At 39.6% G+C, this 18,248-nt stretch overlaps 1 protein-coding gene across 1 annotated transcript in view; it reads right to left on the bottom strand.

Annotated features, from left to right (window-relative positions):
* The window catches only part of UBR5 (ubiquitin protein ligase E3 component n-recognin 5), a 137,907-nt gene that overhangs the window by 78,284 nt on the left and 41,375 nt on the right, over positions 1-18,248 (bottom strand). Inside the window, exons 2-9 of the mRNA XM_075549424.1 lie at positions 16,538-16,582; positions 16,112-16,193; positions 15,589-15,665; positions 13,812-13,931; positions 6,943-7,132; positions 6,613-6,772; positions 5,626-5,775; positions 3,690-3,901 (exon numbers count right to left, since the gene is read on the bottom strand). Of these exons, the coding sequence (XP_075405539.1) occupies positions 3,690-3,901; positions 5,626-5,775; positions 6,613-6,772; positions 6,943-7,132; positions 13,812-13,931; positions 15,589-15,665; positions 16,112-16,193; positions 16,538-16,582 (1,036 nt within the window). The remainder of the gene's footprint in view (positions 1-3,689; positions 3,902-5,625; positions 5,776-6,612; positions 6,773-6,942; positions 7,133-13,811; positions 13,932-15,588; positions 15,666-16,111; positions 16,194-16,537; positions 16,583-18,248) is intronic.

The raw sequence follows: 18,248 nt of genomic DNA, 5'->3' as shown, positions 1-18,248 counted from the left end.
ATCAAAGCCACACAGCTAGTCCAAGGCAGAGGCAAAACAGGAATGCCAGCCCTCCAGCATCATGCCTATACTCTCAGACACTGGTAATATGCAGATTGGGTGAGGTCAGGCTCTTGTGCTTGACTCTCTTGTGACACTTCTTCAAACACATCAATGCCATTTTCCTGACAGCCTACAAATTCTCCTCTACTCTCGGTATCCAGCAGAAGACCTAATGAGCAACAAGGATTCCATCTTGGGGGCAACAGTAACGCAGGACAGACGACCCTCCCCCTGCCTTCATGGAGCTGTCAGCATCCCGTGATCATCTCTAATGATGCGTGTAGGCTAGCTTTGACATTTAACTCGAAGAATAATTCACAGCTTAAAAAAAACTATTCACAGCTTGAGGTTACCTCGAATATTCTCAATTCACGATTATATTGTAAGAGTTTAAAAGAAGGGAGAACATTTCATGAATAATAAGCCTTAATAAACTGAAAGGGAAAAGGGGGGGAAGGGTATTGTTAAAATTCTGAAGAACTGTCTGCCCCTGTACATGAGTGGTGGGAAGTAGGTATTAACCCAGGTTAGCTTACCGTCAACCTCAACATCAGTAGAATGAAAAAAAATACCATCAATACCAGGACTTATAAATGAGGAATATTAGGTTTCTCTCAATGGCTTTTAAAACAGGCTTCCTGGCTTTGTGGCAGGATCTGTTAATTAACTAGCTTTGGGAACAATCATAAAAATGCACTGGTGACAAGGAAACGGGGAAGAGGAAGGAGGGGTGGTACATTGAGGAGATTTTAATGGCAGAGTTGAAGCAAACTGTGAATGGTTGGATATAAAACTACTCTGTAAACCTTTAGCCAACTCACAATAGTTTTTAAAAATGGCTCACAGAGGCAAACTCTTAAGATTTCTTCCCACTCTGCAATTTCAAGTTCACTACTGTGTGAAACTGAGCCTATCTTAGTACCCTGGTGAAGTGAGGACATCCAAAAAACCAAACTCAGGCCAAGTCTGCAACTCACAGCAACCTTAAAGGGAGGGGTAGAACTACTCTGTGGGTTTCAGAGACTGCAACTCTATGAGAGTACAAAGCCTCCACTTTCTCCCAAAGAACAGTTTGATGGTTTCAAACTGCTGATCTTGTGGTTGTTAGTAGTCCGATGCATAACTACTTCGCCACTGGGACTGCTATCGTGAGGATATAGAAACTATTATAACAAAATAATCCAACAGCTACCAAAATTCTTTAGAAACACGCCCCCAAGGAAGATTATTGAGAGTCACATTTTTAGGAACACACATTTAATTCTCATGTTTCCTATACTACACACACTTCAAATTTCCTGAGACCAAGTTCAACATCTGGTGTGGTTGATCACTAAAGATCCAGTAGTCCCTGAGTGGTACAGATGGCAGGTGCACTCAGCTGTTAGCAAGTCGACCTGGCTGTCACTTAGACGAGAAGCTGAGTGATCTACTTCCAAATACTCGGTTGTTGGAAACCCTATGGAGCACATTCTACTTTTGACTCTCGTGGGCTCCATGGGTCACAATAAGCTCGAGAGCAACCAAGTTGAAATTTTTTTTACTTGCGTATTTGTTTATACCTTAAATACCTAGCAAAAGTATCAGGCCCTCAGTAACCAGTCAACAGGGAGCTGTGGTGTCGTTGAGGAAAAGGAGGCGGCGCGCTTGGGTTTTCAGTGTGGGCCTGAATGAAAAGCGCAAAACCTCCTGAGCTGGAATTCTCACTGGGCCCTTTGTCAGACACTGTGCTTGCAGACCTGCCTCCAGCGCACTGCAGCAACAGGAAACAGCAAGTGCACACTGGCTCCTAGCTTCTGTACTCTCTTCTTCCGGGAGCCCTTCCTGCAAACATGGCCTGGTATTCAGCCTCTGCCTCTTGTATGTTAATTCCACAAGCTCTCCTAGCTCTATGTTTGCTTCCAAGGTGTACCATTGGATCCTGCTGACAAGTATGTAGTGATATTGGCTGACAGCTGGGGTAATGCTTACCAGTTTAACTGGGTCTTGGTTTTGTTCTTTGCCTAAAAATTTGGGGGGGATCTTAATTTCAATCATGAGCTAAGAGATCAATTCTTTTCCAATACTATTCTAAACCAGGGGCTTAATAGAAAAGGGGTGGGGGTGGGGGTTGCTGTTCTGTCACTTATTCAATAATTCAACAAAACCAGAAAAGTTAAGGCTGTATGTACAGTGCCAAGATTTTAAAAGACACTTAAGTAACTGTCTCGTCAACAAATTGCACCTAAAAAGTACTAGCAATAAAGGCCGATAGTCTACTGTTCAAAAGTACCTTCCTCCATCAAAGATGACACATACCCAAGGAGCCTGCTCACATCCATGCAAGACTCGTGAGTCTTCTGTGACTTCCCGTCAGCATGAAACAGACCCAGCCCTAATGTGACCAGGCAATAGAAATAGGAACCCGCAAACCAAGGAGGAAAAAGGCCTAACTGTTTCAATGGCCTGCTGACATAGGAAGTAAAAGTAGAACTGGGAATGTTTCTAGTTCTATGGAAACAAGTAAGAGAATGCAATTCAGGGAGAGTCTGGCAGCTGCCAAAGAAAACAGAATGCCTCTGCTTCCAAAGAGACTGATTAAAATTCCTGTTCCCTGCTGCATTTAAGCTTTCCACATGAGTTGAATGCAGAGGAACATAAATTACAAGACCCACACGATAACTATAAGAAAACAAATCTAGGAAGTAAATTAATATTTCCCTTTAACATTCTCAATTTAAACTCAAACAGAACAGTTCCCATGTCAGACTCCTTCCTCATCTACTATAGATTAACCACAACGTTCTCATCTTCTCCTACTTTACATCAACTACTTTAGAGCACTTCCTACCCAACTGGCCCTGGAAATGAGGGAAAAAATAGGTTTTAAAAAAGAATACATGTTGATCTACAGCTTTGTATAATTGCTTCTGCAGGTGACTTGTCACACACTAGAGCCCGTGCAATGAGGACTACACTTGCTACACTGACAGAGGCTGAAATCAATTCACATCAGTCGAGTATGTCCTGGATGCTTCTTCTAGAAAGCAGTCCTCCTCAGGATTCCTAACCAAGTTCACCAATCCACTCCCATGCCTGCGACTTTGTCTCCCCAGCATTCCCAGCCAACAGCCTGCCAGGGCTCAGTGTGACTCAACAGGGCAGCTAAACAATCAAAGACAAGGCAGATCGTCCACCCTGACCTGGCATGCTAATGTGTCAGTGGCCACAAACTTCTCTTCTGCATCAACCTGGAGCCATTCTCTTTACTGGGCAATGTCTGACATTACAAAATAAATGTCTGCCATAGACTATTTCATTGGTCAACGAAGTGATTCCACGCAGAAAAGAAATCTTACAATAGAATCCTTGTGTGGTACCTAGAACTACGCTCCTGATTTTCTAATTTACTGCCATCAGAGAGGAAGACAAATTGCATTGCTAAACACATCTCACAGAGTTGGCTCATGCACCACTATATAAAGGGGCTCTCTTTTGTACTTTCAAAGAAAACCAAACTATCACCTTATGCCTCCTTTTTAAAAAAATGGTAGTACAGATATTCGAAGTAATTAAGTAAGTAAATAAATAAATAGATAGATACTGGGGAGGAGGGTTGCTTGCCAGGAATCCATCTAAATGAGGGGGCATGAATTTTTCCCAAATACCTTATCGGGCCACCACTGCAAATCTTCTCCTAGAGAGACTGGACTTTGAACAGGCGTATTCTTCTTATCCAAGTTGGGTTCTCCTTCCTTGCTGGTAGAGCCCCTTTCATTATCAAATGAGGCTCCATCAAGCCACCTTCGTTCACGTAAACGTAAAACAGATTCACGTTCACGCAACAGCTCAGAGTCTCTCTCTAAGGGAAGAAGGAGAACTGGTATGCAATTGGGTCACACCAGTGGGATAAAAGTAAGCCACTCTCTAGTAAAGACCCTTCAGGATGCAACTAACAGCAGTTTATCTACTCACAAAAAAAGTTAATGTAAATAATAATAATGTATATGTAGTTAAGCCTGACATGCAACATTCAAAACATGAACCCTTTCAAATGAATGGATGGAAACTATGAGCTAGTATTTTTAACTATGTACAAGCAGAACTTTCTGCATTCCAACTACATGTTTATAGGGGAAAGTTTTTTTTAATGAAGTTTTAAAATTCAGACTTCATGAAAAATGCTTACCATAACTTTTTAATTGGCTCTTAAAAATTTGTAATAATTAGAATTTTAACACATTAGATAAATAATGTAAGACCAAAAAGAATATTTGCAGCATGTTTAGCAATTAAAAAACAAAACACTGCAAATAAAAACACCACACAAAAAAACTTGGAAAGGTTAAAATGTATATCCGTTAATATAAACTAATTATAATATTTTTGACATCCCAAAAGCTCACCTGTAATTTTATAGGGCTGGGCTTTTAAAATTTTGATGAACAAAATAGACTAGTCTTTATTTTTCGATCAAAAAACTTCCACACCAACATGTATTCCTTTCAGTTGGCTTATAAGCCAAGTTTATTTCTTCTCTCAGTTTGCTCAAATATTGTTCTTTTAAATCAAAATAAACTGTCAAAAACTTAGGTGATAAGGACATGAAGCAAAATTAAATTGAACCTTGTATACAAACCAAAATTGATCAAATATCAGCAATTTCATATGGTTCAGATTGAAATAATACCTATATATACAGTAATTTTAGGAAAAAGATATAAGGGAGAAATTTCTAAGGAATTATGCGTGTCAGATGTTGAAATTGTAAAAATGCAATGCTTAGTACATTACCGCAGTAAAATATGCATTTTACATTAAAATTGTAAAGATTCTTCATACAGGATCCATTATATTAAAAGATCCATACAGGTTTGTTACTTTAAAATTCCACTCTTAAGCGCTAGGTATTTACAGCACGGTCTTAATAGAGGATGGCACCTGTCCGATACACTGATGACCAGAAAACAACATAGCTAATTCTCGTCGTTTGAATCGAGTTTTACATTCTGGGAAATGGAAATCTTGGCATAACAAAAGTTACGATACAAATTAAACCTCTACTGATTTAGGTAGAGGCTACATTGATGATTTCAGGATCTTCTTTCTGGCCTCTACCACACATGAAAAATGCTTAAAATTTTGAAGACAACATTTTAATATACTGAACATTCCTTTCTATACATTTATTACTTGCCAATTCAATAAGATTTTAATGTTTTTGCTTTTTAAACTTTTATTCTTCCATCTAACCAGATCTTAAAATGAAAAAAGAATCACTATTTTAATCAAATAAACTTGTTTTCTGAATGCTGCATGTCAACGTAAAGTAGAATTCTGCTTTTAGTTCAGAATCCATATTCCTAATTAAAAACATAGTTAAGTCATAACCCTTGATATGCACACTCTACAGTTTTATAGATAAGTCACTTCTAATAGACTATTGTGGCTCTATAAATAACAAAAATAACTAGTTTTAATTCCAAATCTTGCAAGAACACTAAAAAGTAACATCTACTTCAATACCTAAAGTTCACATACAGTGGATTCTCCCAGTGTCTCTCCATAAAGCCAGCCAGTGGTCAAGAATAAAAGCAAAATTACCTCGAGATGAGCCTAGCCTGGAAAGTGACGAACGACGGAATGATGGGTAACCAAAATAGCTGATGTCTTCAGAAAACATGGCATCGGCATCAATAATGACACTTGGGTGGGCAGAATGAATGTCGGCATCAAGAAGAGACATAAGGTCCTCTACAAACAGAAGCAAACAAATATACGGTGAAGAAGCTATAGAGTGCACCTGTAGAGCACTACAAGAGCCTGAAAAATTAAAATAAGTGAACGCCAAGGATTGACTACTGACATTACTTGGGGGTATAAAAAAATGCTAATAGTTAATGTAGTCTGAATAAAAGTAAATGCATACTTGCTTAGGTTGTCCAAGACATAACCACACAAGATCACTGTTTAAGATACTTGTGACATATAAGGATAATCAAAATCTGAATGCAGCTCAGTGATATTAAGCCATATTCAGTAATAAAGGCACCCAAAACAACGCTCCAAAGTCATCTGCCAGCTAATGATTAAGCCAGGTCCAACACACCCATCTCGTTACTAGGACCAAACACAGTCCAAATAAACAAAAACATTTCCCTGTTTTCTCTAAAAAGGAACTTTACAATCAAACTGACTGCAGATTATCTCTGCCTCAAAAAGAACAGTCACACAATTATTGGTGCTTTAAAATCGCAGCATTGCCCCAAGGACAAAGTTCAGAGGGTTAGGAAAAGGAGACATGAAAAAAACCCCAGGGAAGAAGGAAGGTGGGTGATGGTATATTAAGGAGATGGCAATGGATGACTTGGGGGAAAATTGTTATGAATTGTTGAATGATAAGAATGAGGATTATTTTTTTCAGAAACCCTTCACCTATTCACAATAAAAATATTTTTAACCTAACTAAAAAATCAGGCTCAAAAGCTAGTTCAAAAAGGGGGGGGGGTGAGGTGGTAGGGGAGTGGGAGGTGTTTCATCCCCTAGTCAATGCTCCAACACTGAAAAGGCCATGATGCGCGGCCTACCAACCTCCAGGCAAGTACGATTCACTGGCAGTGTCATCCCCATCGTCTCCATCTTCATCATCCCGGCTAAGCAAATTGTTTACAGCAAGGTTTACATCAAGGTTGGTTCGCTGGAGTTCCCGAATAATGACACTTCTGGATTTGCCTTGTAAAACAACTTGGGCCTAAAAACAAATTTTTTTTTAGGTAATGAAAAATAAAGGAAGAAGACGTTGCTTAAGTCTTCTTGATTAAATATCAAAAGTAGCCCTCTAATAACAATAAGCCAAGAATACAGCAGTTCACCATGTTGAGTGAAATGTCACCTGTTAAGAATACTACACACTGTCCACACCTGTGATATAAGCTCCTCAGGAATGACGGATGCTGGAATCACCGGCTGGGGCTGACTGCCCAGGAGGCCTGACCCACGATCCCGTCCTGTCCGTATCACTCGAGTCTGCCGGCGGGAATCCCGAGCTCCAGCTGATGACCTCCCAGAGGATCCTCCTCCACTTCCACTCACTCCTGAACTCCATCGACTTCTAAATAATGAAATATGTGGAGAATTAACATTGAACAATCATTGTGAAAAGACACCGTTGGGTCACGTTTTCAGTTTCTTTAGTTAAGATAATTTGTTTAATTTGAAGCATAGTGGTTTGATTTGGTTTGGTTTTTGAAGCATAGTGTTTTACCATAACATTTGACCAGAAAAAATACAGTATTAAAACTAACCTTTAAAAAAATTCAACCTGTAAAGAAAGTCATAAAACATAAATTTATTAAAAAAAACAAAAAATAAAACAAAATAAAACAAAAAAACATAAATTTATTGCATTTTAGAAACCTATTACATTTCAGCATTGTTAAATAAAACTTTTTTCAATATATCCACATTCCAGACTGGAATGTGCATGAAAGATACATCAAGCCTAAATACTAATAATTCTTTTACAGAATGGCTGAAATAAAATTTTATATTTATTTGTTTAAAAATATTTTGTTTATAATTTGTAGTATTAGCTACCATGCTCAAGCAAAACCAATTACTTACTGTCATGCTAGAAAATAACTTAGACCAACGCCTACATCTCATCTCTTCACGTACTGCTCAAACGATTATGTATGCTGGACACACCTACAATTGCTTTTCTACATTCAGTCAGGTCTTAATGAACCTGGAAATAACAAGTCTATTAGCTGTTTAAATTATGAGTACCAATTATTTTTAAAATGAAACTAATATTTAGAGACCATTCAACTTTTAGGGGTTTTGCTGTTGCTTTTTCCTTTACCACCAACTCCTCCTTCGGGGCACTCACCTAAAGAGTTACAACCTTGAAACCTTCCTAGAAGTACTTTCTTCCCCTCCCCAAGGTTTTGTGTAGAACCACAACAAATATTTTAGATCAGGAGGTACCAAATTTCTTGATATCTCCTTACTTCCTAAAAGCCCCATCGCTAAACAAAATGTTTTATGTTCCTGTGGGGGGGGGGGTGCAGGGTAGGTTTCCAAGGAAAACTGGTGCTGTCTTTTTGAAGATTGTCTACACTTATTGAGGAATGTCATCTATCCGTGCTTATGACCTATCCACCTCTAATGCCGGAGAACTTCCAAAGATAACCAGAGAAAAACGACAGTGTGTCCTCAGGGCTGCAGGGTGACAAGAAGATAGTGCCACTGCGGAACAGATTTTAGCAACATTAACAACAAAATGAAGGCAGGTTATCCAAGAACATACTAGTCTATACTATATAAAAGTAAAGGTTTTCTTTTCAAGTCATATGTATTATATTTATGTAATAAAAAACAGAATTAGTAAAATAAGCATATTCTAATCAAACATTAAATCAGCGCTTCTACTAGATGTTTCCGACAAATTACAAGAAAGGAGGTCTTCACATATGCCCCCCATATTCACAATAAGAATTTGGAAACAGCCAAAATCCCCAGTAGTAAAGAACGGATAAAAAACCTTTGGTGTATATACACAATGGAATACTATGTATCCCTTAAAAAGTGATGAAACCAGGAGAACACCTCATAACATGAAGGCATCTGGAAACCATTATGCAGAGTGAAGTTAGCATCACAAAAGCGCAAACACTGTATGAGTCCACTGCCGCAGGGACGGACACAGGCTTTCATTCAGTCCAATGGCCAGCAAGGCCAAACAGTGCAGTAGAGAGCCTGGCTGGTGCCCACGGCCCATGCACCATCCTCTCTCTGTGTGTGCGTCTTGAAGGCCACTTTGGTGGAGGGGTCCTCACGTCAGCTGGGATCAGATTTTTGAGAGATGAGGAGGGAGGATAACTGCGTGGTGGCTGGCTGACATGCAAAGGTATGACGAGGTTCCCAGGGCTGACAGACATTCCTACCAAAGTGATGTAGGATACTGACAGGAAAGTCAACTCAGAGGGAGAAGACAAGTTATGTCTGTAGGTAGAAAAGGGGGGGAAGAACCAACTTCCTAGTGGGTGAAAAAATGATTAACAATATTTCTAAGGACCCCGAGACAGGGAGAGTACGGCTGTTAATATGCATCTAAAAAGCAACATTGGTCTGAGTTTCTGTACACAACGTGGGGACCTAGGCCGTGTGCCACCGAACACTGGAGCTTCAGGGTGCACAACATGCTCCAAAGCCCATACCAGAGCCCCACTAGGTGAACTAGACTCTCGATCAAACACACCTGTAATCTGAGAAGACTGAAATTACATAGTGTGTGAAGAAGCAGAAGACAGTATGTCAGAGAACGGATTGAACTGTCAGGAGTTGGACTAACATTTACTTACTACTGATATTGTCTATGAATATTTTTAAAGTTTTGCCTATCAACTCCCTCTGTTTGTGTAAATATCAGACAAAATCCCATCTAAAATAGCATCTGGGGTCTTAACGGCTTGTTTCCAAGCAGGCAGGGATCTAAGTGAGACATCAAGTAAGTTCAAATAGAAGAAGCATACCAACATCCATGACCTAAGGAGTGTAAATTACATAATAGTAATTTGCCAGAGGTCAGCAGTCTGAAGCCACAATTGCTCCATTGGATGTGGCAGCCTGCTTCTACGAAGCTTTGTTGGTGGTGGTGGTGTTCACAGCCACTGAGCGGGCCCTAATCCAGAGACCCTGTATGTAATAGAAAGACAGACCGCATCTCAGCACTATTCTCGCCATTGCTCCCGATGCCTGAGCCCACTGTTTGTCAATCCAGCTTCTTGAATGTCTGCCTCTTTCTGGTTGTCCCTACATTTTACGAAGCATAATGTCCTTCTCTAGAGAACCACCTCAGAAACCTTATGGGGCAGTTCTACTCTGTGCTATTGTTGCTCTGAGTCCGAATCAACTCAATGGCAGCATGGGGTTTCCATGGTTGGATATAATGTTTAATACCAAACTAAAAACCACCAGAAGCCTGTTACTACTTTCTATAGTTTAAGCAAACTAGTTTAACAATTTTACTCTGACTAAATGGTTCTCATGACAAAAAGAATGTAATTCAGTACCAACAAAGGAAATTACATCTATTCTGAAGTCCACAGCTTACAAGATGAAAGCCCATGGGCCATATTCTGTCCACACCCTTGGTTGGTTGGCTGGCTGGTGGGCTTGAACTACTGATCTTGTAGTTCATAGCCTAGCCCATAACACCAACAGGGTTCCTTCTCGAGTACATGTGCTAAATTACAAATTCTTTTAAATTTATTAAGTTAATGAAATGCGGGGGGGGGGGGAGAATCTGTACAAATCAAGGAAAAGGAAAATTTTACTAATTACAAAGAAAATTATTGTTTGCTTTGCAAAACTTCTTGTTTTACATAATAACTTAAGCACAATTTCACATAAGCACATTAAGAATTATCTTCATAGGGATCAAGACTGAAAAGAAGCCTTAGACAACTACAAACTCAAAGGTGAACAAACCCAAATGAATGGCAATGGGTCAGTGGGCACTGTGGCATTTTTCAATATTGCAATGCATGAACCCAAAGCTTAAAACAGATTCAGAGTCTCTGTATTTTGTGTGTGTTTGGAAAACAGATGCGCAGACACTGTATGGGTAAAGAGTGTGGGCAAGGATAAGAACTCAAACTAAAGGATAAGATCTCTCTGCATTTTAAAATCTTAAAATTTGCCCCAATCATCTTTGAACTAGGTCTACAGGGGTTTCATTTAAGTTCAAGAACATTACTTTATTCTTGTATTTGTTGCATATGCTATAAACACCATACAATTCTACTGCTTGATTTCAGTCATTCTGTCAGTCTATCACAACTGACTTTAATCAAGTTTAATTATGTTAAATAGAGAAGATTTACATCTAAGACAATGGAACAACATAATAAATATCAATAATGGATTGTAAACTATGGAATAAGACAGGTTTCTAGAACACCCTAACAATACAAATAGATGACAAATGAAGAAGGAAACTCCTTCCTTACATTTGAATTCCAAGTAATAAATGTCAACGAAATTTTTAATTGTGGTTTGGCAAACATTACAGTAATAATTGTTTCAGTCAAAGTCAGATGCTATAATCCGTGAACAAATGATCTACCCCCCAAAACACATGTTAATTACAAAGGGGGGACTACTTGCTTTTCTCTTATTGACATGGTTAGGGTACCGAGGACCAAGTCAAACTCACGCTATGCAAAAATAGAACATGAACACTTCAGATCACAAAATGGAGGATGACTATATAACATCGCTGCCCAATTCCACCCCCACATCCCTGACAAAGAACATCAGCACCTAACTGCCAAACCTGTGAGCCGTGGCCCAGCATGCTGACAGGCACTCTTAATCACCGGTCTGTCACTCTTGCTTCTCACCTAAGCATTCTTGTTACTACTAGACATATGTCATTAACACACAACAATCAGATTTTTTAACTAGCTGTAAATACAAAATGTCAAATAAGTTAATCAGTGAGGCATAAGTGTAGTAACTTTATGCTGGAGAAACTAAGTGAACAAAATGACTACCCTACTGCAATAGGACACGTCGGATCCCTACTGGGGAGATGTTGCCAAAAATGCACCATGCTGGGGTTAACAGGAAAAAAGGCAACAGGCAAACCCGAAGTGAGGGGCAGCTTACAAACTCCAGCAGTTTCCAAGATCATCATGGGCCTGAAAAGGTAAGTGAAAATTGAGGAATTGTCCCAGAATGGAACAGGCAAAGGGAAACATGGCAATTAAAGACATGTGGGCTTGTGGGCAGAATTCAAATCCGCCCAAAGGGCCTGGGGGAGGGGCATGTGATGCAAGCTGGGTAAACTGTAGTTTTTATGTCCAGTGCCAGTGATAACTTCTGACTTGATCAGTTTACCGGGGTTGTGTAAAATGTTAACAGCATTCAAGGAAGCTGGGTACGGGTCTATTGGACTTTGTACACTTTCGTAAACCTGAAATGATTTCAAAGTGAAAAGATAAGTAAGAGTAAATGGCTAAGTAGTAAAAATTCTAGGCTTTCTTGGCCAAGAAGTCTGTCACAACCACACGTCCCCATTTCTGTGGCACTAATGACTCCCTGGCAATAAGACCTCCAGTGAATTCCCTCTAAGCACAGCTGAGGGCTAAGACGATAGCCTTGCTCTCAGGCAGAGAGCACCGTAAAGTTGATTATGGCAGAGGGAGGTAGTTTAAAATGTAACATATTTTTGATGTCCTCTGTGGCCCATTTTAAAGTTGATTCTGTTTTTTAAAGTGGGGTGGGGGAACACACAGGGACTAAGCCTCTGGTGACTCCCCTGACTACAGACCGGGGGTATGAATAGCCTTGCCATTATTGGAAAGTAGATTACTTCAAATGCAGTCAGGTTAACACATGACACTGCATCATTTGATCCCTCCTCTGACCCATTTTAACTTTGTTCTACTTTAAAATATTCTCTGCTTTCTTTTCAACTATATCTACATCTCAATTTTACTTTGTTACAGCTGTTTGGTTTTTGTTTTGTCTTTTAATGTTTTTGGTCTATGAGAGCCAGGATAGGTAAATCTATACAGGCAAGAACTGGATTAATGGGTCCTGGGGGGTATGACAGGGGAGGTCGGAGGAAATGAGGAACAAATAATGATGAGTATAAGAATGAAGAAGATGTTCTAAAACTGGCTGTGGTGATGACTGTACAAGTCTTAGTATGACCAAACTATTAGATTATATAGTTTGAGAATGATTATGCCATTAATACCATTAAAAAGTAACAAGAGGCAGCGAACCAGGCCTTCAGGCAGTTTACCAACCCCAAAGTGAAACAAACCCTCTTTATCTTTAAAGGAGGTACAATTTAACACAGTATGGTAGATAATAATATTTTTGGTGAAAGGATTAAATTTAATTTGTGATTCCATATTATTTATAGAATTCTTTACCCTGTTACTCTGTGTATAGGGCTTTACACATGAAAAATACAATATTTTCATATGTTCCCTATTAGTAATTCTAATCCCCCCCCCCGTCAACCCAAGAAATTTAATTCAGTATAAAATAGCAACTTTTAAAAATTTCAACAACGCTTAATTTCTAAGTTCATACTGACTTCACATACAACTCAGTGTTTCAAAAAAAAATTTTAACTAACTGGGAGAAATATGAGGCTTTCTACTTCCAAAGGAGTTACAATCTCAGAAAACCACAGGGCCAGTTCTACACTGTGTCCTATAAGGTCTCTATGAATTAGAATCAACTAGATGACAATGTGTTAATTTCAGAAAATCTGGCTGCTCAAAAATCAAAATGAGTAAGATCATCTGACTTGGAATTTGTTTATAATTTTAATTTCTCTGTATAAGCAGACAGGGAAATGAGTGAAACTCGGCTACCTGGTTCACAAAACTATTAAATAAACACAGAAAGAACTACATAATCTCGATACCAAGAAGAAACAAACAGTAGATGTTTTCATCCGAGAATACGTCACAAATTTTGAACAACAAAATGGCTCCATTAAAGCATTGAGTGGCACGATGACATGGTAAACACATGGGAGCAGAATGCACTTCTAAAGGGCAAGCCCTGAGCTCACTGTGATTGGCCTGTATGGATTATTTCTACCATGGTGGCTCACCATGAGCAAGACGAGCTCCTGCCCGGAGGTTGGGAGTTTCCTCATTCCATTTCTAGGACATACTGCAGATGATCACTCAAACAGGAATGTGAACAGGGCAATGGCAGGGACCAGTGGATGCCTTCAGCTGGCCATAACTTACCCTAGGGTGTTGCCTGCCAGCCTACCCAGAGTCTCAGAACCAGAGAGAAACCATGGGGAGTCACTTGTCCTGCCAGGCCTGGACGTCCTCCCTGTTCCTGAGTTGCTGTTCAACTTTGACCTGGGCAAGGGGTGGGAAAAAGTATAACAATCACATTAGAATAGCATATTGTCTAGCAACAATCCTAGAATTCCAGGCTCCTCTCGGGCTCTGGAGACTTAGGAGCCTGGGTGGTGTAGTAGCTACACGTTGGCTGATCAGCAGTTCAGAGACACCAGCAGCTTTGTGGGAAGAAAGACTGGACTTTCTAACTCAAACAGTTAAAGACTCAAAAGCACACAGGGGGGTCGCTATGAGTCAGCAATGACTCAATGGCAGTTGAGTTTTCGTTTCTTGGGAGGACGTATTAGCTACTGCTACGTCAGCCCCAGCTCATAGCAACCCCTCCTACCAGTGGCACCATGCCCATGATCAGATGCAGCGCCACAGAGCTTCCACGGGTGAGGTTCAGCAGATACCCCAGCCTCTCTTCCTAGTCCATGTAGTCTAGAAGCGCCGCTAAAAACCGTGCCGCATGAGAGCACTCTCCAAGCCTGCACTGACACAAGAGCGGTGTAGAGTGCCTAGAGCTGACAGGCTCTAGCTGGGAATCAAACCAGCTCTCCCTTCCTACTGTGGAAAAGAAAATACAATCGACGACCCCCTGATCCTACTGAAATCAATACTTCCTATCAAAGAGCAAATCTAAAAGTGAAATGCTTCCCAACAACCCAGTGATCTTCTCTGGGTGAAATCAGTTTTTGTATTTTAACCGCAAATGAATTTCAAAGAGAAAAATTGTTATTTTCATTTCTAACAGTAATAAAGTTGCCTTCAATGAAGTCAATTAAAATACAACATATAGTAAGCATCACACACTATCCACCAATTTTTAAAGACTGTTGTTTTTCCAAGTGAGTTACATGATTTGAAAATACTGCAAAGGAAAAATACGGCTTATAAAAAAAACCTCACTCCTGCCTGTCAAAGAGCAGACAACTTACAAAATAACTTTCTCTCAGTAACCTATTTTTGTTAAGTACCAACACCTCTGTGGCTTCTAATGCTAAAACAGCTATTAATTTCTGCCCACTAAAAATGAAAATCCAACCACACAGTGACCAAGTCATTCTTAAGCCTATGATTTTCCACAGGTCATTTTTGAGTGTGTCTCAAATCAAAATACAGTATGTAAGAGCAATATCTTTAGGCACTGTAGTAGTTATATAATCTGTTGTCAATTTGAGACTGAAAGTGAAGTAGTGGAGCTTAGCCAGTCAATCAGGTCGCAGTTTGATGACCTAATTTGAAGGCACTAAGGAGATAGACAGCTTACTGGAGGTGGGACACAAGCTCACTCCCAGAGAAACATTCCTGTTGAGAAGACACAGGGAGCTCCGCTAGAGCCCAGGAGCTGCAGGAGCCCCATGGAGACCCCTGCCAGCGCTGAGAGGCTTACACTGCCACTAGATGTACCAGACTTTCCACCCACTGGCCTGTGATCATCCTGCACTCAGTGTCACTTCATGTGTTGTGTGAGTCTAAAGAGGAATTTATAGATTGGTATCAGACATATGGGCTAATATCGCACTTATGAACTAGATCTGAACTGGGCTCGGATGTTTTCTCAATATTCAACTACTCTTGTATATATAAAGCTCTTTCTTACACATATATGAGTGTTTATGAATTTGTTTCTCTAGTCTACCCGGACTAACACAGGTACTACATCTCTTACCCATCGTTATTATCCGGTTTACCCAATTCCAATCTGTCCGGTTGCACTGAAAAACCGATCCGGCAAACTCGCCCATCCTAAGAACAGAGAAAAGCGAAGAAACAGCCAACGTAAAAAATATGCATTAAAATGGAACATAAGCAACCGTGTTCTGCAAACTATCACCCATCGCTGCCAACTTAGTGAGTGCCCTCACTGATGGGGAGTCACACCTGAGCTAGCTGGGGAAATAGATTTTCCAGAAACAAGTAGAAAACAATTTAAAGACACGATCTAACGGGACTGGGAGTAAGGAAATGACTGGGTATCAGGAGCATCCTGTTCTGTGACAAAGTTCAATTGGTAATAAATCAGGCCCACATGCATTTACACTATAAACAGAACTGGATGGGTCTCTCAAATAACACTCTCAAATAGTTGCTGTTTTCTCTGGTTAAAAATCAAGAAACAAGATGATACACAATTAGTAGACCTTAACTGTTTACTTTCCGTTTCTCTAACTCAAAGTCAACTAAAAACTTACCTCAAGAAGAAAAGCTGCATGATTTGGTCCCACCACACACTGTTTAATAGTCGCCTGTTCCAATACATTCAGGGGAGGGGGGCTGGGGAATGTTTTTAAAAAGTATATATAAGTAAACTTAATTTTTAAATGGTAAATACATTGTAAGGTTTTACACCACCACCCAGCCCTTAACAATAACAACAAAATAGCTAGCATCATCTTAAGAGGAAAAAAACTACCATTTACAAGCTATAAAGCGGTAATTCTTGGCAGGCCACCTTTTTTTTTAACTTAATACGAATAAAAACTATCATTTAAATGAATCTGACTCATAAAAGTTGATGCTTGAATAGAGATTCTTAGTAGCTGAGATCTAAATATGACTTCTTTTTCCTAATTAAGAAGAGTTGTTTTTTGTTGTTTAAATTATCTTAAACTTCTTACCTGTTTAAATTATATTTGTTCAGTTTCTCCGAAACTTCTCGTAACCTTTAAAAACAAATCAGAGCAAGCATGAAAACTCGAATGTACAGACCCTTTGTAAATAACATTGTCTAACAGGTACTTGGACCATTATTCTGGCGATTTCCACTCAAAAAATGCTATAAAGATGATTTTATGTATATGACAAGAATGGTTTCTACATTATCTTTGACTTTTCTTTCACCAAAACCATTACCTTCCCTCGCCACCGCATTAGCAATGTCCGTAGCACTAGCGCTTTGGATCTTCTTTTACCAACGAGGAAACTGCAGTCTCCAGAGCATGCAACAAAAAGCATCGGAGCTAGGAATTGGACTAATGACCATTAAAACCCCCTTTTAAAACCACTGTTATACATGGACAGGTATATCACAAAGTGCAAGCTCTTAGGAAGCACAGATGTACAGAAGAAATTCAAACTCACTGTCATCTAGTCAATTATGACTCATGGTGACTACAGCACAGAAAGAATTGCCCCCTAGAGTTTCCAAGACTGACTCTTTAGGAACAGAGTGCAGTGGTACGCTGGCTTCCCATTGCTTGCTGTTGAGCCATAACCACTACACCACACCACCAGGGCCAGAAAAGGACCAAAAGTCTCAGTGCCCCCTCCGGCAAGGTTCTAGCAGTCTTGTGATCCAAAACAGAACAAATCAGAACCTCAGGCTCCTCATCTGTACGGCAAAGATAACATCTCCCCAACGGGTACCATGCTTAGAAAGCTCTCAAAAGGTACCAAAGAGATAATGCTTTAACTATTCCATCTATGCTGTTGTTGTTTCTCTTGAATTAGTATTTAAAAAATGAAGAACACCCAGTTAAATTTAATTGCACTCTGTCAACCTAACAAAACCACCTGATAATACAGAGATGCAATCTCTAGGTGGAGATTTTAGTACTATGTTCTTAAAGAAATTTTCAAAACTTTTTTTAGAAATAATTTTCTTAAAAATAAACTATATTTAAAAGCTTCTGATCAGTAAGATGTCCTATTAACTTTGCTTTCTAAAGAGCAGCAAACACAAATGAACTCAAATTTCAATCTCTTATATTCACAGATGAAAGTATTACATACTCCAAAATTAAAGCCAGTTTAGGATTAAAACACTGCCACAAATCTATGAAAACGCTATTTGTCTACTTTCACCTGTAAATTTTTTCTTCTGTTCATTCTGGGGCTTCAAAACATTTTAAGTTGAATTAGCAGATAACAGACTTTTTCCTGGAATTTTTGAAGCCCCCTCAAACTCGCTCAAAAGCAAACCTGATTCCTAAGTAGTAACCAAGTGATCCAAGTGATGCGATGATGAATTAAGGATTCCCTCAGCAAGTGGGTCTTCAATTGCTAACTTCTATCATCACTCCAAAGAATTGTATCTGATCAAGGGTGATTTGGCCCACAATCAAATACTCCCCTTATTTTTAAGTCAGTGTTACACATGTTTCCACTAACAAAAATGTGCTCTTACTGGACTAGAAAGTTAACTAGTTTGCCAAATCTGTTTGGTCACTTAAACAAGATAAAACATTATTAAAATACCAACAGCACCGTGGCCCTCATGACATAGACTAGAAAAACAGCGATTTTTCGCTGTAAGGAGAGCTCTGTCCCAGGGTATCCCCACAAACACCTCGAGAAGTCAGAGAGCTCTTGTCCTCTGCCCCTCAAAAC

The sequence above is a fragment of the Tenrec ecaudatus genome, chromosome 5, assembly GCF_050624435.1.
Source record: "Tenrec ecaudatus isolate mTenEca1 chromosome 5, mTenEca1.hap1, whole genome shotgun sequence".
NCBI classification, from domain to species: domain Eukaryota; kingdom Metazoa; phylum Chordata; class Mammalia; order Afrosoricida; family Tenrecidae; genus Tenrec; species Tenrec ecaudatus.
This window is presented reverse-complemented; position numbering and strand designations above follow the sequence as displayed.